Source organism: Halyomorpha halys, unplaced genomic scaffold, assembly GCF_000696795.3.
Source record: "Halyomorpha halys isolate HHAL.00 unplaced genomic scaffold, Hhal_1.1 Scaffold749.1, whole genome shotgun sequence".
In the NCBI taxonomy this organism is placed as follows: domain Eukaryota; kingdom Metazoa; phylum Arthropoda; class Insecta; order Hemiptera; family Pentatomidae; genus Halyomorpha; species Halyomorpha halys.
The window spans coordinates 357,338-381,474 of NW_027116653.1; the positions used below are offsets into that span (position 1 = coordinate 357,338).

Genomic DNA, 24,137 nt, shown 5'->3' on the forward strand with positions numbered 1-24,137 from the left:
CAGTAATAATTCCCTAATAGAGAGCATTCGAACCCACTCTCTCAGGTGGCATATTTGCCTACTGCTTGCTTTTCATGAGCTACTCTTGTACCTAAGGAAGTGGGTACAAACTAAACTCGTATATATAATACGGGTATCAATAAAACTAAAGGGCAACAGTATGTTAACTCAATAAGATGACAGCTGAGAATGACAACTCAGTTACCGTTAGTAGTTCTGGGAGTAATCACCTTGTCCTGTTTGTCTCGCTCGGTTCCATAAATTTTGCCAGCTTTTTTAGCCATGTTCCCAAGCAACTCTAGAGAACATTTATGGGTAGACCTTAATGACTGGAGCCACTCTTTCAATCCAATATCATCCTGAAAGAAAAAAATAAATAATTGCACATTAGGTATGCTGATAAATTCAAGTTTTTATTTATATGAAGTAATGAGGTATGAGCTTCTAAAAGTCTAAGGAACAGGGAAAGGAAATTTTGCAATTATAATGATTAAAACATAATGATATTCTGTTAGCTGGCAACCAGCACGGGAAGTAAGATAAAACTCTGTGGCTAACTTCTCACAATTAGTCCATAAGTAGGTTAGCTCAATTCGAACACTAACAACCTCTCATAGAGGAATAAAGAAGTTTGTAATCAAATTATTGTACAACAAACTGATTTATTTGCTGTTTAGTAATTTGTAGTTGTACCAATACTTTGTTTTATGCAAATATTTAAATGCTGTTATACAAATAAAAAAGATGTCAGGACCTAGTTAAAAAATAAAGTAACACTACTCAATGTTAGGCTTACATAATGCTCACATAAAATAGCACATTTTAGACCCATTAAATGGGAATCTTCCCAACCTAGGTACGATCTTCTCCTAACCAAATTAATCTTGATCTTACCATATGAATGACTTTAATGGGAGGATTCTCACTACTTGTAATTTATTTACTCTTCCACTTGTATGGGATCTTAACCCTGGTCAAGGCTATCTTATCCATTTTAATGTTTCTCAAACCTAATGCGAACTTAAGGAACACTATTAATAAGTATTTAGTGTGAAACATATTAAGTCTCATTAGCTCGCTATCCTCTCTCTAAACCGAGAGAGATTCCTCTATAGTCAAAGGAGGGCCTCAAAATATATTAGACTCTCCTACCTGTATATTTTTACCTGATATGGTCCTAAGGTCTATTCACTATTCTACATAATTCTTTACCAGAGCCAGAAGGCTGAACCATTGTCTACCATTCTGTAGAAATATTGTGTAAGTGAAGGCTCACCCTGGAAAATATTGTGTTATTGTCCACAATCTTAATCTAATAAAAAAAATAAATAAATAAGGGTATTTTAAATTATGAAAGATTAGGGCTTTCGTAGGACAGTAGTATAGAGAAATAGGCCAGACTCAATGATGATTAAACTGCTGCCACAAGTATATGTTAACTTACCAAAAATTCAGATGATAGGAATAGGGTAAACCTGAGTTGTTACAGTTGGATTTGAAAGAGACTGAGTGAAATTTTGTTTTAATTAATTTGAGCAGCTTCAGAAGCATACAATTTAATTTCAAGTTTTATATAGAGTGCTACCAATGGGTAGTTTCTCTACACGCCTGTAACACTCCAATTTAACTTAGATCAGATTTACTAAATGTATTATAATGTACAGTTGTAAATAGCAATAAATAAATATTAAAAAAAAAAAAAGTTTTATATAAATCCAATTAAACTTGCTGTACTTACAGAGTTTGTGAGGACAACCTTGGCCTCCCTGGTTCTGATGTTGATACACTGCTCTCCCTTAACTGTGACAAGATCTGGAGATACTTCTTCCACCTGATCCATGAACACAAGCTCTGGTTTAGTACTTCCAGACTCGGGATGAAGCTCCAGTCGATTAGGATATAGTTTGGCATAACGTGTTTGCCAAGCAGAAGCAAACGGGCCACCCAGTTTCTTTATGTAGCCATGTAGTATACAATCAGATTCTGCAAAAAAATGACTTTAATAAACATGTAACACAAATATTTAACTACTAATATTGATTTGAATATCTAATGACCAGATGATGATATAAAATATAAATACAGGTTCTAATATTAATTTTTTTAAAATGGTTATTTTGTTATAATTTATATATACAATTATTGTTATATAATATTAATTAATGATTTTTCTATGTTAAAAAATTCATAAAACTGAAATAATACTCTTTAAAATACCGTTGAAGTGCATTACTTTGTTTTTTAACATAATAAAATTACTTTAACACCAGTAGTAGTGAAAGGGTTGGGAGGGAAAGAGAAAAATTATACCTTACAATAGGCAGTTTTAAAGTTCAGTGGAAAAATAATTATAGGTTTTCAAGAGTGATTCTTTCTCTTCCTGTTATTCCCAGTTAAAAATGTTGCTCATTTTTATAGCTAGATTGATTCTTCTTGAAGTATAATTTTAAGTGCAATTACGAAGTTGTTCAGATGCCATCTCTGACTAAGCGAATAGTTTTAAATATCTTTTTCTTGATCCTAATTTCCCAAAATGTGGTTGCTGATAATTATGCACCAGAAATTGGGGATACTTTGCTGCAGTAAATCTATCCTCATCTGTGATCCAAAGTCTGACTTGTGATTCAGATGTCAAAAGCATTTTCAAAAAGCTTCATTATAAATATGAAGAATTGCAGAGGTATAAGAAAACATAGACATCCAAATCTATATGATATAATTCATTCAAAATTAATCTTTAATAACTGCTAGCCAGTGAAATATTGTCCCAAAAATTTTAATATCTTACTATTACTAACTATATCAAGTTATGCTGCTCTATGTGAGTGGGAAGGCCGACGAACATATAAGGAATAGGTTTGAATGGCGCAGTAAATAAAGTGAATTAAGCTGTTACCTTTCTCGTCTGTGTCAAATCGTTGTTTCTGCTTGGCTTTTTTCTTTTGTTCTAGCCGGTCAGCTTCCTGATTGATTGTTTCAAAGACTGTTTCTGCTACCTCTCCTTGCCACCGCTCTGATATCACTAATGGGAAGTTCTTATACAGTTCCTGATCTGCTTCTGTTAGCTATGGCACAGTAATTGAAAACTCTCCATTAAAAAAAAATTAAATGATTCAATAATATGTCTGTACATGCGCTATATCCATCATATTGCAATAATTCCAATCCAGAAAAGAAATGAATAAGTGAGGACAGGATGAATGCATTATGTTATAAAAAAGAATCTGAGAAAAATTGAATTAAATAATTTTTCAATTTCTATTTCAAAGTGAAAAACTTAATTTTTCACTGGTTCAAACTAGTAAAATTTAAGATATAGAAAGTTAAACAAGGTGCAATGTAGAAAGGTGTATTTAAAACATTCTTCTAAGAAAAAAATTCACATAAGACCTTCATCCACACATCTTCCATTAATTACATAAGAACTACAAACTGTAAACCACTGTGAAATTGTTTAAAAAAAATAAATAAATGATCGAACAACACAAACACAGATATAAAGAATTACTTCTTGAATTGAAAGTATTGATAAACTCTAAAACATATAAAAAGAAAAATATGCCAGTATATATAATATCAGTGTGTGAGAGTGAATAAAATTGTATTTTGAATATTTTGACTATTTTATCTATTGATATAATTAATAGATGAGATGAACAATTTTATCTGCCTTGAGGGAAAATAAGCTCATTCAACTGAGGTTCATGCCATCAAATAGTTAAATATTAGAGCATTTAAAGAGGACTATCACCGATAATAACACATCTATTTACTTTAGCAATGGTTTTAATTTAAAATTATTCGATTTGAAAAATTAAACTCATACAAAACTAATTTAGAAAAGTGTATAGATGTTAAATCATCAAAGATCTGGTATAAATAGTGACATAAAAAGTCGCTATACCTTAATGCCTTTAGTATCCTCTTCATCAAATGATCCAATGTCAAAGGCATCAGCAGCATTTACCTCTCCTCTAGGAGGTATAAGTGGAGGTGGGTACTTCTGAACATAAACCTGCTGCCAGTCCACACCATCAAAGAATGAGTGTTCCTTTACTTCATCAGCACTGTACAAGCAAACTAGTATAAGATATAATATATCAAAAATAAACAGACAGTTGAATTACATTAGCATTTAGAATTAGAAAAAAAAAAACAGGAAACACCAAGAGAATACTTAATAAATTTAAATTTATATTGATAGTTGGTCCAAATAGTATTATGCATGTAATTTTACAAAGGGTTGCCGTTCCAATGCTTACCCTCTACCACCACAGCCTAGTCTCTTGTCTATGTCGCGTTGAAGAAGCCTTTCCAAAAGATCCCTGAGGTCATTTGAGAAGGAATCCGGCAGCTCTACATTCTGCAACATATCAAATGACTGTTTCGAATAAAGATGAAAGATTTTCAAAATATCCTCGATATCAACAAAATATTTTTAAAAATTAACAACTAAACTGTTTTAATTGGGAGGTTATTATTAGTTGACCGTACGTGATGATTATAGGAAGATGGCCTAGGTAGCGATTAAGAAAAATACAAAAATAGAATTTTAGTACACAATTGATTAGTAATACACGTGAAGACTCTTCTTCCAGGATTCAGCCCTGTAAAGTGAGGCAATATATCGGTTACTAATGAATAGTTTTTCTGCTATTTTTGTACCTTTTTTGATCACCACCTGGACCATCCTGTTACAATCAAAACTATTTTAAGTTTACAATTATGACTGCTATTTATTATATATGTGTATACATGCATATTCATGAAATATATGTTATTTTAAATTTTATATTATTGTTATACTTTAAGAACTTTAAGATATTTAAAAAGAAAAATATTTTATTTTTTAAAAAACTTCAAATAGTTGGATTTAAGGTTTCATGTGCTTCCAAAAACAATACATTTCAGTAAGAAGTACACACATGCAACCAAATATCTTCATGATCTATAGTGCCAATAGATAAATCAAAATTACATAAATAAAACCAACACCCTTTTCATGACACCTGTCAATGGAATCAACTAATCTAAAAATTGTTAAATATACTCTGACAATTTTACTCTATGGTCTATGGTGCCAATAGAAAAAGTAAATATATATATATATATATATATAATTAACACCCTTTTCTTGATACCTTTCACTAAAATCACTAACCAAAAAATGGTCAAATGTACTCTTCTTAATTCAAATACAATTTTCTTTCTCATATACTTGGAGTTATACATTTTTTCAGTCATACATATATACAATAAGGTAGTATCAGTCCCTTTTCCGGCTGTCAGGAACATTAAATTTTGAAGGATGGATTACCAAAAGTATAGGAATTTCATGGAGAAGTGACAAATACCAATTTTGATTATTAAATTCTAACTGGAACTTCAATAAACGTTATTTGAAAAAGTGATAGGTTCCAAAACTCAGACAGAGGTAATTCGGCAGATCAAGACAGTACAAATCGGGTTTTAAAGATTTCACTCAAAAATGAACCGTTTTTAAGATAGAGCATAAATTAAGGTTAAACCACATTTTAAGGTTAACTTCCACAGCAGTGCTCTAGTTGCCATGGGATACTTATGCAATGATTGAGTGAATGGCTCAGCCAATTTTTATTTTTGATGGCTCAGATTAATCATTAATTAAGAACTAGATAGCATGAATGTTATGGAACAAGTTGAGCTCAAGATCCAGAAAATTATTGTATCAAATTTGTTCAGTCTGTCCATCTGTCCTTATATAACAATATTTTAAGCGTAAGACTTAACCAATTCATAGATTTTTTTGCTCAAATTACACTGTAATATTCCAAGAATCTTTAGAACAATTTCAGCAAAAAATATTGAACAAACATGTTTAATATGTCTGTTTCTAACATAACATTATTTTTTGTGATAAGCCAAACAGATTTTCAATTTTTATGTCTCAAATTATTCCCACCCATGGGTTCGTTCCAACTGGGAATTCATAGCCTGCCTAAAACATTGATATTTTAAAGTGGGGCAACATAATTACTTAATAAGTAAACTGTTACTTAAAGATAGTCATTGTAAAGTATGCAGTTTTAATAAGTGTGTTTGTTGAATAGACTTTCTTGATAATATTATATTGTTTATACGAATGAACATGATATCGCTTATAGTTTGAATAAATTAAAGAAAAGAAGGAAACCTATCTAATATGAGAGAGAGAGTTCGCACAATGGTAAACTAGTATTATAAAAAATGTTGTAATTCTAGTTCTATATAACCTAGAGTGTTGTGTAGAGCTCAATATAAAAAGGACTTTAAAGACTTGGCTTTGATTTGATGTAAAATTTGAATAAGTACAGTTTTAAAAACGAAAGAATAGTGAGCAATTAAGATAATACAGAACATACTTAAAATTTGAGTAGAGGTAATATATTAGTTGCAATACTATTTACTAGTCTATTATTCTCATTACTATATAATGTTTGAACATTAACCTTTTAGTCTATTTATTAACATTATAGAAACATTATTAGTAATAATCAAATAAGCCTATAGCAAATGAAAAAAAAATATTACCATTGTAAGTGTCATGCGATCTATCTCATGTTTGTCCTTGGTTTTATGTTGCCGAAAAGGACTATGCCCTTTTAACAGTTTGTAGAGCATACACCCAAAAGAGAACCAATCAGCACTTGAGTCATAAGCAGTGCCTTTAGACAGCACCTCAGGAGCCATATAGCCATGGGTCCCCCTGTGGTTTAAAACAAAATATTACTCCTCTACATCTTTTTTTCCTATTTTTAAAACAATCTGGAAAACTATCCAGTCAATAAAAAATAAGGAATAAGGGAATATATAATGATAATCCCTAATGGGATCATAATATGAAAGATCAATGTAATAAGTAACATAAGCTAGGAAACTTAACTCATAGAAAAATCATTTTATTTTAAGTATTATTGACCTCAGCTATATCGTTAGGTTAAGTGCCTATTTCAATACATCCTTTTTTGCTTTTTCCTCTCATTTAAATTTTTTTAGAAAATAATAATATAAAACGACCTATCACAATTATAAAAAGGTGGCCCACTTACACACTGGCATGAGGTTTCTTCTTGCTAAAGTCACATGCTAATCCCAGGTCAGAGATCCTTACATGACCGTGCTCATCAAGGAGGATGTTAGCCGGCTTTAAATCTCGATAAACAATATACCTTCGATGCATATGCTCTAAGCCTATAAATAACAAAAGGAAAGTCTTAATTAACTTGACCAAATAACATAACTTCACATACCATTATGTATTATGAGGTGAAGGTAGTTGACCGTAGATTAATAAGTGGAGAAGAAGGCTGGAGAATGCGGTCACAAAAAAAACAAATAAACAAAACTTCTTTTGCTAACATTTCGACCTGAATTTTTGGCCTTCATCAAGGCACTTTAGTGGATTTTCCTTTAAAAGCGACAGACATTATAGCAAGCATACGAAAATATTAATTTTATAAGATAATATATTACTGTAGCCTATATACTGTAAAATAAATTTAACTGTTTAAGAGTTTAGTCAGAATCTCCCTGATGAAAACCTGAAACCCAGGTCGAAACATTGGCATGAATAAATAATTGTTTATTTATGTTTTTTTCGCTGACCGCACCCCTCTCCCCCCCTGACCATCTTCTTCACTCATTGTGTATTATATATTTGAATAAAAATATGTCCTTAAAATAATTTTAATAAATTTAGCTCTACCACTAGTTTATTAACTTAGTTTGCTAAGTAGAAGTAAATGTTTTCACTGAATTACTTTTTTATTACCTTAATACCACCAAGATTTGACCAAACGTACTGGAGGTAATTGAGGAGAGGAATGAAGAGGACAAGGTGAAGGGGTTGGACAAGGTCTTCATCTGTTCTAGTCCCGCCCAAAAACCATGAGTAACTTGTACACCTATATATGTCAACAAAAATCACTCTTAGCAATTGTAGAGATAAGATCAGCATTGTTTGCTATTGCTGAATGGATAAAGAAGAGAATATTATATATTTTTTCATATTTGGAGTCATGGGTAAATATTGATTATACTGAGGTCATATTAGAGCCATATCTGAAGATGTACAGATTTTATTTCCTAAAATCTCAATAATAAAAAGTCATGATTTAGATCTGCAAAAATTCATACCTACTAAGTACTTCACTACTGTGCTGTGAGGGAGTATCTTTCAATATGGTACTAAAAAATTATGAACAAAATGTTAAAATGAAAGAGTGAACCAAAACACCTGGGCATAATTATTTTATTTCTTTTTACCTACTGCAATAAATAATGAGGTATATTTTTAGTGGAATCCTCATGTTATAACTGACAAATCAGTAAGCTAATTGAAACAAACAATTAATTGGAGATTGAAAACAAATTTTTAAAATGGTGAGAGAGTGAATAAACAATATTTTTTTTAATTTTTATTTAATACTTATAAATTTATTTATGGTGGTAAAATATAGTAGGATCCATAGTAGAATAAGAGGTTGAAAATTGTGTTCATGTTACAGGTTGAAACTGGACCAGACATATGACTTAAAGATATTCAGATAATGACCCATTACTTGTAAAATAAGTAAATAATCAATTAGTTATCTGGATTGATGAATATGGAACAGGCCATCGGAAATGGCCAAAATCAGATTTTTTAAAGTTTACAATGAATCCTAGGAGTTTTATTAGCTTAGGACTATGCGACTAATAGATATGAGTGGAATAATTCTAATAATTTTATAAAAACTGGCACTTGCGTTAGAGGTTGAAAATGGACCAGATGTCTGATTTACACATTTTCAATAATGAACTGTTACTTTAAAATAAGTAAATGAGAAACCAGTTATCCAGATTAATGAATAATGAAACTTTAAGCATACAGTTAACAAAATTGGATCAATCAATTAAAAAAAAACTTACACAGCTTATGAGACGTAAGTTTAGTTCAGACTTAATTGACGTATCTAGAAAGAGAAATCATGTCTTGGAATATATTAGAGGATACAATAAAGAAGGAGAAACATAGTCTGAGTGAAGGCATGAAGAAAATATGCATGTTAAGGATGATAATGGATTTAAGATTAAATAAAGTGTTTAATGGGCTCCAGAATGTGGATTGGTAGAGTATAAAAAGTGATTCCCATGTTCTTTATATAAACCCATGGAAATATATCTGTATCCAGAAGACAAAAGTCTCCATTGTTGATATTAAGGTAGTAACAAATCTTGAATCTAATGTTATGTCATAATCCCCTTTGTCAAATTCTTTAACCCATCCTTACAATCAAAACTTAATAGTTCATATTAATCATAGTCTGAATCTTGTTAATAATAATTGAAACAATAATAAAAAAAAAAAAGGTGTCATCCAACAAGCAGATTTGAGACTTTCTCTTCCTTTATCCCTCTGCATTGAAAATATGGTAAGAGTCCAATGATGACAAACACTTACCAAGGATGACTTCGGCTGCATAGAACTTCATTTCTAACTCATTGAAGACTCCATGCTGAGAGAGGTGATAGTGCAAGTCACCACCATTCATAAGATCTAGGATAAAGCAGAGCTTGTCGGGTGTGTGAAAGGCATATGTCATACACACAATGAAAGGACAATCAACCTGTAACGAGGATTATAGATTAATCTCCAACAAGGTTTGTAAGTAATACCAGATAAATGTAAAGAAATGTGCTTACAATCAATAGAAATTTTTAAAAAAAGTAATTTTTATTTAAACACACACACATTAATTGATTAAATATGTTTATTAAGAAAACAAAAATATAAATTAATATTAAAAAAATAGATTATTATTAATGAAAATTAATTAAAGGATGCAAAATTATTTTCTATGTTTCTGTGACTATACATGTTGGGGGAGTTGACTTTTATTTCGTGGCTGCGCATGGAATGAAAAATACTTCTTAAATGTTGCATTAAGTTATCAACAATTTTAAAAAGTCAAACATAAACAATCTTGTTCTAATGTAAAAGACAATAAGCCTTTAAATTCATAGATCAAAATAAACAAACAAATTGTGTAATTCTCTTTTAATTAATAAGAAGAGAACTTACCCCCGTGCTAACAAGAGACAGCATTATCCTCTCATTGAGGGCCAAGGTCTCCCCTTGTTTCATCTTGATCCTTTTCTTATCAAGGCATTTCATAGCGTACATCTTGCCAGTATCTGCCTTCCTGCACCCATAGACCTCACCAAACCCACCTCGACCAATGATTCGGTGAACACTAAAGTCATTCATTGTTAGCTGGAAAAAAAATTAATCCACTATAAACTCCTGTAATAAACATATTACTTAATTGATATTCTTAATTATTGCTCTATAGTATTGACAATCAGTTCATACATACATACACACACACACACACACATATATATATATACATTCATACACACACATACAGTTGACTCTCACTAATCCGAATTAAAATCAAAGGGGTTAGAGCAGTGATTCCCAAAGTGTGAGCGCCAGCTCCCTGGGGGGCCGCAGCGTGCTGCGAAATATTCAATTAAACAATTCGACAATTTTTTTAAATTTCTAATTCAACAATTTTTGTGCCATAAATTTTTTATGCTGGCAAAATTTCAAGAATTTAGCAACTTTCGAGTCTTTCATTGTTTTCTTTCCGTTCCGCATCTTTTGAAAAGGCTAGTGTGCAAGCACAGCTTCTCCACCCATGCTTTAGTCACTAAATAGTACGAAAATAATAAGTATGGCTTTAATTTTTTGCTGTTAAATGGGTTATGGAAAGTCAAAAATTTAGAAAAAAATCTGATGTATTAAGGGCGCTGTTGAGAAAATCCGATTATTTAGGGAGCCGCAAACCGAAAAAGATTGGGAACCTCTGGATTAGAGAAAAATTTGGATTACTGAATGGGGAAAAAAAAATGTCACATAATAAATATTAAATCAATTTAAAAACTAAAAGTATATAACATAAAAATATTTCTACAATAATAAATCATTGTTCAGAAATTTATTTTTTAAATATTTTCGAGTAAAATAATCTGAAATTGTTTGATGTTTGTCAAAAAATGTTTACAACAGATAGGGCCGTAGGGGAAAAAGTTAGTAATGATGTTGATACTAGGCAATACCGAGGTGATGAAGAGTTAAAAGTAAATAAAATATTTCTTGGAAAACAATCTTTTTGTTTGTATAAACATATATATTTCCACAAAACTCATAGTTAATTGTTTTTCAATAGTGAAAACTACCATTGTATTAACAATAAAATTTTGCACTGAAGATTAATTTAATGAAAAAGTTAATTATATCCAACGATAAAGAAATTGAGAAAATAAATATACTTCCCACCCAATTTTAATACATAGCTTGGAATTTATTTTAAATAAAAGGAGTTGGTATTTTAAATTACATTATTTAAGAATACACATGTAGAATGTTGATGAAACTGTTTTATTGAATTAAAGTGTATATGTACTACATACATAAAATCATATTTTCAACTTTATTATTATAAAATGGTTGTTCAGATTATAGAATGGTCTAGCCGGATAGGTGAGAGTCCACTGTATATAAACATATATTACAATGTAATATTGGGCAGTACTGAATTATTAACCCATTACAGGACACTGAAAAATAACTAAGAGGAGAAGATGGTCGGTATATATTTATAGATTTGTGCCAAATAAATAATTCGTTTGTTTATTTGTGTTTTTTCTGCTGACCGCACCTCCCCTCCCCCGGCCATCTTCTCCTCTTAATATCTACGGTCAATTATCTTCACATCATTATGAAAAATAACTAATAATAATAAATCAACTAAAACAATACCTCTAGTCTCTATTGGTTTTGAGGAGAACTAGAGGCTGTGTGCATCTTATTTAGAACTTTTAACTGAAAGAAGAGGCCACTGGCAATGGTAGAAGGTTGGAGGAAGATTTTAACCTGAAAGTGGTCACAATGTCAACGAGTGTGCGTTCAGCTTCACAACTGCCTAGAGTATTTTTTGAGATCAATGCTCTGTTTTATTAGACTATCTTTCTCGACTAAAATTGTAAGAACTGTTTTTATTTTTCATGCATTGATAACCTATTTTTATATTATAAAATTAATTAATTAATAAGTATATTGATATTCTTATAATGCTTTTCATCAACAACTTTCACTTTCTAACTTCTAGTTATTATGACAAATCAAATACTTTTTGATACTTGACAAACTGTGGTTTCATATGTTTTAAGAGGTGTAGGAATTGAAAATAAAATCAATTTTAATATTGCGCAGTTGCATATTGATTTACTTTAGCTTTTTGGATTTTTAATAAAAGAAAGTTCTTTAGTGTGTTTTTAGAGGTGTCGGAAATTAAGTTCTATCTAATTTACAATCACACACTCGTGTATACATTGGTGGCACTAAAAAACATTTTGATAAACAATCTCTATCCTTCCTCCCCTCCCCCAACCTTCTTAATTACAGACATTTCCTCCTGAAACACCCTGTATAATTCACAACATACTGTTTACAAACAAATATCCTTTCCCTTTTAACATGAAAATTAAAACATAGAAGCGTTAAATTCTACAAAAGAAATTAAGTTTGTGTTATTAAGATATAAATGACATGTTTTTGATTTAAATAATTTAAACTTTATTCAACAAAATGAAACAAGAAATTAATAAAAATGAATACTAACAGTACACATGCAACTACTTTTACTAAAACTTAACATATAAAATTGTTAAAGTGAAATACATTCCATACCAATATAAGCAAATATAATAAAATGACAAAATAGATATAAGCTAATTCAGATCATAAATTTTTCAACAAATAAAAAATTGTCCATTTCAACTAATATTTATTTATAAGTTTTTAATTTAAATTATTATTCCATCTTGTTGAAATTAAAGCATTAAGTATTTTATGCATACTACTTAGCGGTTTGCTTTAGCTTAAGTTGAAGCCAAAGCCAAATGGTTCGGCCATGAAGATTAACCCTAATTTCCAACATCAGCTGTGACAATGATTTTGGCCTATCAAGTGGAGCATAAAAATAAGAAAGTAGGGTTATTTTTATGCATGAAGAAGCGAACCCTACATCTACAGTCCTTATCTAAATAAATACCTACACCCAACTCAATCATAACCAAAATATTTGCTGTAAAGAAAATATTAGATATGGGTGAATATCTAATAACACATTGATCTTAATTTTTTTGGTGTATTTTGTGATTTGGTTAGTAAGAATTAGTGAGATATACTTTGTTAATATATGGGAAGATGTGAATTTCCTGATAATTATTATAATCTATCTTTAGTTCCTTTTTGTGAACGAAAATCAGCATAGATCTTTTGCATTATTCAGGAATTTTTTCTTTTTCCCAAATCTATCATCAACAACTGTATTACAAAACTACTAATAGCAGTGGGATTCCAATGCCTTTGTTAGTAATGGTTACAATATGAGATTTTTTTCTCATGACAATTTACTTTTTATAATTTTTAAAGGTTTCCTTCATATACATGTTGCAAAACTTCTTCTTCTTCTTCTTCTACTTTCTTTTCTAGCTTTCCATTAGTGTATAGTAGGTTAGGTTGTTGTAGTTCAGGTTAACCATCCTTACAATAAGCACCATTCTTTAGCTGTGAAATTTTCTTTCACCACATGACATATTATATTCATATGCTAAGTCTGTAATTCATGACCAAGGAAGAACTTGTTTAAATCAATTTTCTAGCTTTCTTATTGCTGTTTTCAACTAAAAACCAATCTATCAATCACAAACATAGTGACTAATGCCCGATTAACATCATTGAAAATATTATGAAAATGTTAATCGAACTTATTCGATATAGATACCAATATAGAAAAGTTAAAGGTTTTAAGCGACAGGTGGTGTTACAATTGGTTCAACAACTGTAAGACTGGCTTCAATAAGTTCAGACTCAAGAGTCAAGAGCCAACGCTGGACTATGGTCAAAATATAATTATTGGCTTTTGGAAGAGCTTCATATAGACAAATAAATACCTACAAGAGTGAAAATGTGTACTCGAGGACTTAGCAATTATGCACTTACATTGTCAAAATAATGTTCAGAAATCACAAAATTATCTTGCTCTGCCAGTTTTTTTTTTAAGTTTTATCTTAGAAGAGCTTCCAGTTTCATTAAGAACACTATTTCTATTAATAGGTATTAAAGACATTTTAAATAAATTAATCTTATCTATACAATCACATTATTAACACTTACATATATATAAGTGGGTAGGTGCTAAAATGATTACCAGTTTTGAAGTAATTTTAGTAATACTTAAATAATAATCTCTTATTAATAAAATGTAATTAATTGTATACATTAAAAGGATAAAGAGCTCAATGCTCAGATATATAATAATTTCAAATAACTTTCACAGAAATATTTAAAATGAAAAGACTCAAGAATTTTAAAATTATAAATATTTTTAAAACTACTATTTATAAAATCAAACCACTGAAATCTAATAAATTTAGAAATGCAATACATATCAAAATGGAGATTTTTACCATTCATCTTTCTACCAAGTTAAATTCATTCCTTATTTTTTATATTTGTTCTGCAGAACATAAAAAGTATGGTATAAAGAATAGGAGTAGATTTATAGATAAGCTATAATAGGTATGAAAGAATTTTTACAAACTCTACAATACTAATATTAAGTTTTGATGATTTTTATACAGAATCAATGCATGCATCAACCAAACTAATTAATAAAAAAAAAAATTATGACTACTTTACCTACCAATGACGAGGCTGAGTCCTAATCCATATTTGAGGGGAATTCAATGGTATTAAAATAATAGAGAATTGGAAAAACATGATAAATTGGTTTTAAGGATACAACGATGGGTGAAGATTAATGTTGATAGAATAATCTAATTTTTTTTTCCTGTGTATTAGAGTTGTTTTTATCAAACCAGTCCCAATGCAATATATTTATTTCACATAATATTGAGTCAATGACAGTTTCTATAAGGTTTTAGAAGTGTTTAGAAGCTAAATTTATTGAAAAAGGAAGAATAAATAAATCCGACCTTAGCTGATATTCACTATAACACTAAGGGGTTAATCACAGTACAGAAAAGAAGTTTGCAGAAGAATTCAAGGCTTATTTTAAAAAACAATAGTTTAAAATAAGTTAAATTCTGATTTAAAAAATATAATAATTATTAGGTCTGTTTCAACACACATAGGAAAAGAAAACCCAGAAATGGAACCCGTCTCTAAGTGTCTCCATATCTGTTAACTAACCAGAGATAGTACCTAGAGAATGGCAATGGTCACTTAAAAATGGAATATTTAAAACTTTTTTTTTATTTTAATATATTTATTGAAATTTACAACTGTATATTATATAATACATTCTGTAAATTTGATCTTAGTTAAAATGGAGTGTTACAGGCGTGTAGAGCAACTACCCATTGGTAGCACTCTAATGACATTTTACATTAGCAGGTCTCGTGGCCATCTTCTTTTCAGGCACCTAAGAGGATTACCAGGAATGGAAGAGGATGCAAGGTTAGAAACTAGGGGGTTTGAGTGGTTGGGGAGTTTGTAATGGAAGGAGTGATATATAGTTCGGGCTAGATCGGTTATATAGGGAACATTAAGGTCTTCATGTATGATTTTATTTGTGACAGAGTAAGGAGCATTGAGGATTTTACGAAGGATTGGATACAAGAGAAATTCGAAGGTTTAGTGGAGCCCCAAAGTTCAACTCCATATGTCCAGATTGGCCTTATTATAGTCATGTACATCAGTCTTTTGTAATGTGTTGGAAGTTTTGACTGTTTGTCTAGCAAGTGCTGTAATAGTCGAAATCGACGTGCAGTTTTCTGTCTTTTCAGTCTTGTGTATGGTCCCTCAATCTTCACCCTGAAGCTATGATTTGTAGATAACCAATAAGATAAGCTGTCTTGCCTGCCCTAAATGGAATTTATGGGGATAGTAAAAAAAACAAATAAAACAACAATTAAGTGATCATAGGATTAACATATTTACATTCATATTTATTACTATTATTCCAAAAGGATGCTAAACAACTTTCAAAACCAAAATGATCATAAAACAGGTTAGGCTAATTACATAAAATAAGTTATACATACTTCTATACACGAGGTTGTGAAGTACTCAAATAAGCTACACTAGTCATGCCATACATGCTTCGGCTACATCACTTTAATCATTTGTAATCCAACAATACAACGATAAATCAACAATTCTTACTTACTTGAATATTTAGTTCTAAATTCTTCCATTGGCAGAATCTTGTGTATTTTTCGCTGTATGAATGAAAATGGTAAGTATTAATTTATAAACATGAATCATAACAATTCATTAACATAAAATTGGAAAATTAAGTCTGGTGATATTTTATATATATTTTTTTTTACCTTTCAAGAAACTTTGTAAATGGTTCTCCCCTAAGATGGTTGAAAATTTCTTGTATGTATGGCTGCAATATTCAATAGATGAGTATATAAAAAAAAAAAAAAAGCTTAGAGAAATTATCAAAATTGTTAATCACCAAATAATATCTCACCTCAAACAGATTGACTGGAACTTCATTTTTAGTTAAATACTTTTGCACATGAGCTACAGCATCTTTTGGATAATCCTATTAAAAAAAAATAATAATATAATATGTCTATAAGCATAGAGAATTAAGAGAATTATACATTACTTTCTATGTACGCAGAAAACAAAAACTAAAATACAATATTTAAGAGGTATACTATTTAACTATAACTTCCTTTTCATTAGCAAAATATTGGGAACTTACATGAGCACGTGCTAAAAGCTCCTTCATGATAAATTTATCATATATCTGACGAGCAGATTTCCTCCGGTCTTCTGGATTGTCTAGTTTCTCATACTCCTTAATCTGGAAGAAAAGCAAGTCATTTTTATTCACAACACATTTACTACAATTTATAAATTATACAATATCTAATCTTTTAATGTGAAAGCATTGTAACTACATCATTTAACAAAAAGTAAGTAATAAAATAATAAATATTACCAAATAAATCATAAAGCTACCAACTAATTCACAAAGTAATTAACTATTTATTTTGTTTTTTAATTTATAATTTGTAGTGCGTCTGTTTTATTCATGTTAATTAATTTTTAAAACCATAGATGTCATGTTTATTTAAAGTTTACATTGTTAAAAAAAATATTATTCTTACCTCTTCATAAAACTTAAGCTGTGGAACCGCTTCTTCTGATATGTTTTCACAAAAGTCTTTAAAGAGAAGGAAACCTGAGAAAGCAAAAATAAAAAACAAATAAGACTTAAAAACCCTTTTAAAAATATAAATACTATTTGAAATTATGACAACAAAAATAATAAGAGGCAAAGATAATGGGAAGGGAGAGAGGAATCAAGGTGGGATAACATTAGTGTTGATGGATAAAACTTGATTATTAGTGGTAAAGGGCTAACCTTAGTACTGCAGCACTGGAAATAAAGAGTGGAGGGATGAAATTCCAGTCTTTGTAGGGAGAGAGAATTCAGATAAGGAGATGAAGCCTCGGTTTAAAAGGGTAGTCAGATCATAAGAAGAGTAAATGAACTTTTCTTTCTCATACAAGACCTTAAGGTTAGGAAAGGGATCAATAAAAGAGATTTATATCTTTAAAAGAAGTAGATGTGAATAAACTGACCTACTTCAAGGGCCATCATGGGAGAAATGAACCTATCCTAGGTTCCCTTAGTCTGGCATGATGAACCATTCATCATTCGTAACTAAAAGTGATGCCAAAAGGCATTTGTATTACCTTAATATTTTTTGGGTAGATCGGGTAATTTTCAAATAAATATTATTCGAAGTGTATAAGATAAATAATATTATCATATGAAATGATCATCGAAGAGGTGAAAATACTTTTTGGTAGATCTAGAATTCTTCAATTGTATCAATGGACAGTATTTTGGAAAGAGCTCTAGTAATTCCTAAACAAGACATCAGTCTTTATCTTTCTTGTCCTCTAGAATTATTTTTAATGCAACTATGGTAGCTTCTGTAGACTTTCTTTATATTCTCGGATTAATTTGTAGTTGCATAAAATTTTCTAATTTTGTTCTGTATTTGTTTGATTCCTATGTGACAAAAGTGTTCATTAATGTTTTTGACAAACTTTATACAGAAGATTTCAGATAAAACAATCTTCTCTTTTTAAATTTGTTATAGTCTATAAAGTCTTTAAATATAAACTTATTTTTTGTTGTTTGTAAGTCTTTATTTTTCTCTTGATCTATTAAAATATTTTTCTGTTTTATTAATTTCAAATCTTCTAATGTTCTTCCTTAGTTTCATGTGGTTTTAATACTGGATTTCTGCTAAGCCAATCAGCTTTCAAATATATTTTCCAGGAGAATATTTCATTTCAAAATTATAATGATAAGCCGTAGATTAAAACTCCTATTTCTTCTTCATCTGTTTTTATTTTTATGTTTAACTTTTACAATGGTTCACAATCTTTAAAAACATTAAATAATTTCCCTATTAGCTAGAATGGTCAGTATTAACTGTTATTTGTTATTACAAGAAATTCCAAATATACAGCTTTTCTAATCACTAAATTCCATAACTGCTTAAGAACATAATTGTTTCATCTTTCCAAATTATTATTCAAATTAATTTGTCGAAATAAATATCTGTCCTTTTATCAGTAAATTATGTAGTGCCTGGCCATCTCCGCCAGCTTAATCATTTTCGCCAAGGTGGGTGGACTCCAATCAAAGTTGGCTCATCCTCCACAAGGACAAGGTGGACAGACAAGGATATAAACAACTTAAGCAGGAGCCCCTTCCATCAGCCATGGTGATATTAAGACATTTTTTCTCTCTTTATTGTTTAACCTTAAGATAATCTTAGTAATAGTTTTAAATTTACTTAAGTTCTTTTTTTCCCTATTTATGTTTACCTTTTTTGTTTTACACTTCATTATGTTCACTCCATCAAAATACAATAATAACAAAATTTGGCTGTTCATTTCTATTCATGGTTGGGCTAGTAAAGGTTCCTTTTGAACCTCTGCTAGCCATAACACTAGTCTTGCAGGCACTTATAAATTTATTATTGAGATCGATTATCTTTTACAAGACAAATTGAATTATTTATTATAACATGCCCTAAAGATTTGACTGAATCTGAAGCAAATATGCATTTTGGGAATTTCAATCAAAAATTTGTTTCATTATAGCTTCTAATAATCACTTTAAATGACTAATAAGCTCAGAGAAATATTTTGAAAAAAAAAAGGATGTCATCCATACAGTTCACTGTAAAATTCATTAATTTATACTTTTTGATTACATTACCTAGTGTTCTCTGAAAAATTGCAGATGAGGTTTTCAATCCAAATGATGGGCAAACCCATAGTTCCAGTTAGAAATGTCGATATAGTGTTACAAAAGCTGTTTTTTTTTTTTTTGTTTTTTTTTTTGTTTTTTCTATTTACAATTTAAAGAAGAATTGATCAGGAACTGAAACTTGTTCTTTTATATGTTACCTATAAAGTGGAAAAAGCTTGCACTTGTGTTTTTTTTTTTTTTTTATCAGTTCCTCAATTACCCATAGAGGAACAATTTTATTCAAATCTTGGAGGGCCATGAATACCTGGATTTTATTACCTTCATTTATCAATGCCAGTCACTGAGCACCAAATGAACTGTCTGTATCATTTTTCTATTTTTTTTTTCTTTAATAAATTTGAAACTTGTTCTTTTATCTTCAATATTACATCTATTAAGTATTTTGCTACAGTATGTAGATTAATTAATAGATCAATCCAGGCTTAATAAACTTTAACTAAACCTACTATATCAGATTTATCATTTACAAAATCGAATTACACTTATCTATCAGTTGATATATTTCAGTTTTTTTTGTTCACAATTCAAATGATTTACAGTAATTTTTAAAACAGACAAATCTAATTGTTCATTAAAATTTCTTTTATATTTAATATTTGTTTGTTCATCATTTTCAGTATCTTCTTGGTGCTTTTTATTTCCTTTTCATTTACAGAATTATGCTCTGTAATATTTTTTCCTGGAAAATCAGGTCATTTTTTAATTTTAATTCTTAATTTTAAATCAGTAGAAAACCTTTTATCATATCTAACTCAATTAATGAAGAAATTATCAATTACAAATATGTTACTTTCTTTTTTTATTTCAAAGATTTTACTTTCATAGTCCCAATACCATTTGTTTTTTCACACCATTAATTGTAATCAGATTTGCCTTTTTTTAAATTGCTCACATTCTCAATTTTAAGAATGATCATATTCTTATTCCCGAATCCATACTTCAAAATATAACTTTAAGAAAATTGTTAAATGTGATGCGGAAAGCATAAATATTAACAGATCCATTAAATATATGACACACCGACCCTAATCCCAAATACAAGTGTTAGGTTCTCACATTTTACAAATCTACTGTAAACTATTGAACAGCACAATGTATTTTATCATATTATATCATGGCAATTTACATTAAACTGAGAAAATATTAATAACAGCTAAAAGATTAAGATTCTTTAAGATCAAACAGAATCAATCAGTATTCAAGAAAGCTGTTCATTATACAAAACCTACCAAGGCTAGGAATAAGTAACAGATAACACAGCACAAGGAAAAATAAAATTTCTCAACTATGTAGACCTAAACTATTTTGATAATACTGCTGGAGTGTTTATTTGATCAACTAATTTACACCAAGGATGCGGCTCCCCATCTAATTTAAATCTCTCCCACTTCAGTATTTAAGTCAATAATCAACGTTAAAAAAGAAAACGAAAACTTTTTCCATCCCAACAAAAATAAATCAAGATTAGAGTGTTTAGATGTTCAAGCTTAGCACTTGGGATTAAAACTAATGCAGGAATTTACTTTAATTATTATATTATTATTACAATAACAGAATATAAACCAGCTTGCTGTTTATCTAAGAAGGTCTTCAGAAACAATGCCATACTTTTATCTAATTTATGCAATGTGGGGATAATTTAACCCATATTCCTAAACGATTCTGATACATAAACATTTTTTAGATGTAAGCATAAAGCATACATAACAAACTTGGGCAAATTCTCTTTGAATGATAAAAAATATAAAGAATAGCAAAAAACTACCAAAAATGAATCTGATTCAACTACTTACCTAAAACTTGATTGAAGATCTTATCAAAATTAACCTCATTTTTTTTCTCTAAATACTTGTGCATCACACTTCGAACACTAGAAAATAAAATAAAAAAATGCATCAAATTTAAAATATCTATATAACTAATATCCATGATAATTTTTCAAAATTTAATCATTTAAATATCACATATAATAAAAAAATAAATTGAAGACAAAATTTATATATTAAAAATCATTTACTTAATGTTTTGTTTTTTTTGTTTAAATAGTGCTAACATAAATAAATATAACAGTGGTATTACAGATTTTGATCCATCATGTAAGTACATACAAACTTTTTTATGTAAAATTTACAAATTATTAAAATAGCCAAACTTAGAACTAGACACTGACTAAATGAAATTTCAGATTTAAACGTTAAAACATATTTTAGAAAATTGGAAGAAACTAGATGAACTTTGATTTTACACTGTTTTATTTTCATTTATCCATATTTCAAATAACCAATATGGGAAAGTATTAAAATCATGAAAAATTTTGTCTCTGAGTTTTCGATAGAAATACAGGTTTTAAAGTCTCTGAGTACTAATAACCAAGTCTTGCAAAATAGTGTTTGTAAATACAAATTTATTTGAATAGTCTAGCTCAGAAAAAAAAGTTGTACAAAATTTAAATTATCTATTTAAGGCAGATAAATGTCTGGGATGTCACAGTAACTTTTTTGATAAAATTGATTAAGTGAAAGTGCCGTTTTAAATCACTGATTGTACAAATTTTAACCATTTTCTCCAAAAGCAGCTCTAACAATTGTTAATGAATTCTTCTCATCAATGTGCAATGAACTGGTATTTAATATAAACTATGTCTTATCCTGACTAAAATAGTCTGAGAGGGCTCAAGTACTGCAGGACTGAATTTACTAAAAAAATCATTAAAAGTACTTTTAATTTTGCTTAAATGAAATGACTAACCATCTCTCGTTGTTGGCAGTAAGAAATAATAATGGATAAATATAAGATATGAAATAATTAGATAACTGACTAGGGGCCAGTTGCATCAATCTCCGGTAAAACCAAGATTTGTATAACTTAGATTTGTTTCAGAGTTTAGCTAAACTTCGGTAACTTAGCAAGCTGTTTATGGTCTATAGTTTTTCTAACCAGGCAACCAAAATTACTTTAAACTGAGATAACTGTTGGCAGATAACACTAGTGTTCTTGAAAATTCAAGTCAAATATCTTTTGAACTTCATAATTATTACATTTTTCTGTTTTTATCAAAGTTTTCTGCTTTTTCTTCCCATTATTTATGTACAGCTAAGGTAAGTAACATTTATTATATCGATGGCTTACTTTACAGTAGTGCTAAGTACATTTCCACTAACTTCAGTAAAAATACAATAAAAATTCTTATAGGAAGATTACAACTTTTCAATTAATTTACTTAAAAAAGAGAGAAACTTTAATTGTATTTTTCCTAAAGAAAGTGGAAATGTACTTAGCACCACTGTGAGGTAAGCCAGCAATTTTATGGTTACTATAAATCAAAAGAAAATTTTTAACAGTGATTCTTAATTTATTAGAATAAATTATAAAATCCTTTTTACAATTCATTTCAAATTTCATCAAGAGGAACAAATCATTACTATTTTTTAAAAAAAATACCAACAATAATGAATTAAAAGGTTACATTTTATGTAAACTCAAATAACTAAAGTTAACATAAAATAAAAAGAAAACTCAGAAAAGTTTCTTGATTTCACTGATTGTTTTCGCATAACAATTACATTGAAATTGTTATTCAGCAAGCAAGAATTTCTCCCCTAGAGAAGAGGAAATGCTCTTTGGATTGGTAAAAAAATATAACAGTATCATCAAAAATAAAAAAAACTACTGTTGGGAAGAAATAGAAAAGGAGTTTAACAAAAACCAACATATGAAATCAATTAAGGGCCTCTTATAATTAAAAAAAATTTTTTGTCTGAACAACTAATTCTTTGAAGTGTTCATTACTGCCTAGATGAAATTAGTTTTATGTAATTTTAAAATGAAATGGAATAATACAATACACCTTCGTTAGATAACAGATCTACCTGAAACTACGGAAAGTTCCTTAAACTTAAGCAAAGATTTACTCTAAATCTCAGTTTAACCAGATATCATTGACCAGTAAAGTTTATCGCCAGATTTGAAAGTTAACTTTTCTGGTGCAATAGATAATTATTGAGTTTACCTGAGATTTCACTAATTGTAGTTCAAACTGTGATGGTGCAACCGAGCCTTAAGGAGAAAAGAAATGCTTTTGTGTTTCCAAGGTTGCTATGATAATAAGTTATTTTTTTTTACAATTGCCATAACAACCATAGAAACAAGAAAACATAGTAATACTAGTTTCTTATGTGACATAAACAAAAATGTCATAAGGGAGAGTATTGTCATCAAGAATGATAAAAAAATACCGTTTTGAAAGGATCAAGAATTAATTTCATTTCTAAGTGGGGTGGTAAGTGATGCACACTGCACTAGATTTTTGTACTTTATTACTTCTCTATTCATAATTTGATTAATTCTATTTTCATAACTTCTTAATTAATTTGATTATACACATTTATTTCAATGTGACTAAAATCGTTCATAATAATTGATGTGAAACTTCTTTAACAACGTTCTAAAACTCAAGAATAAAAAATATACAGGAGTAAATTGATTTTGAGACGCAAGGATGAAACAAAAATGGTGGGGGAGGCAACATTGGTCAAATCTAGCAAGAAAATGTTGTAAAATGTACATATGATCTGTACCCCTCTCTCTAGACTAAGTGAAAAATCTTAGGGGGCTATGGAGTGACCAGGATGGCCCAATGAAAAGATAAGTATTTAATTTTCTTTCAATACTCACAATAGTACCCCTTGGCTTTGACAAGAAGAATTCCTAATTTGTAGT

General features: G+C 29.4%; 1 protein-coding gene across 2 annotated transcripts in view; it reads right to left on the minus strand.

The window, feature by feature from the left end:
- LOC106685857 (G protein-coupled receptor kinase 1) overlaps positions 1–24,137 on the minus strand; it is a 27,681-nt gene continuing 3,544 nt past the window's right edge. Inside the window, exons 2-16 of one of the 2 annotated variants that reach the window (XM_014428814.2) lie at positions 21,212–21,288; positions 17,227–17,300; positions 16,818–16,919; positions 16,578–16,652; positions 16,429–16,490; positions 16,266–16,317; positions 10,082–10,273; positions 9,461–9,626; positions 7,068–7,209; positions 6,550–6,724; positions 4,263–4,363; positions 3,905–4,067; positions 2,897–3,065; positions 1,739–1,983; positions 1–359 (exon numbers count right to left, since the gene is read on the minus strand). In XM_014428814.2, coding sequence (XP_014284300.1) covers positions 198–359; positions 1,739–1,983; positions 2,897–3,065; positions 3,905–4,067; positions 4,263–4,363; positions 6,550–6,724; positions 7,068–7,209; positions 9,461–9,626; positions 10,082–10,273; positions 16,266–16,317; positions 16,429–16,490; positions 16,578–16,652; positions 16,818–16,919; positions 17,227–17,300; positions 21,212–21,288 — 1,957 coding nt within the window. In that variant the 3' untranslated portion in view covers positions 1–197. Of the gene's footprint in view, positions 360–1,738; positions 1,984–2,896; positions 3,066–3,904; positions 4,068–4,262; positions 4,382–6,549; positions 6,725–7,067; positions 7,210–9,460; positions 9,627–10,081; positions 10,274–16,265; positions 16,318–16,428; positions 16,491–16,577; positions 16,653–16,817; positions 16,920–17,226; positions 17,301–21,211; positions 21,289–24,137 lie in introns of both variants that reach the window. The other variant, XM_014428813.2, reaches the window with a different exon arrangement.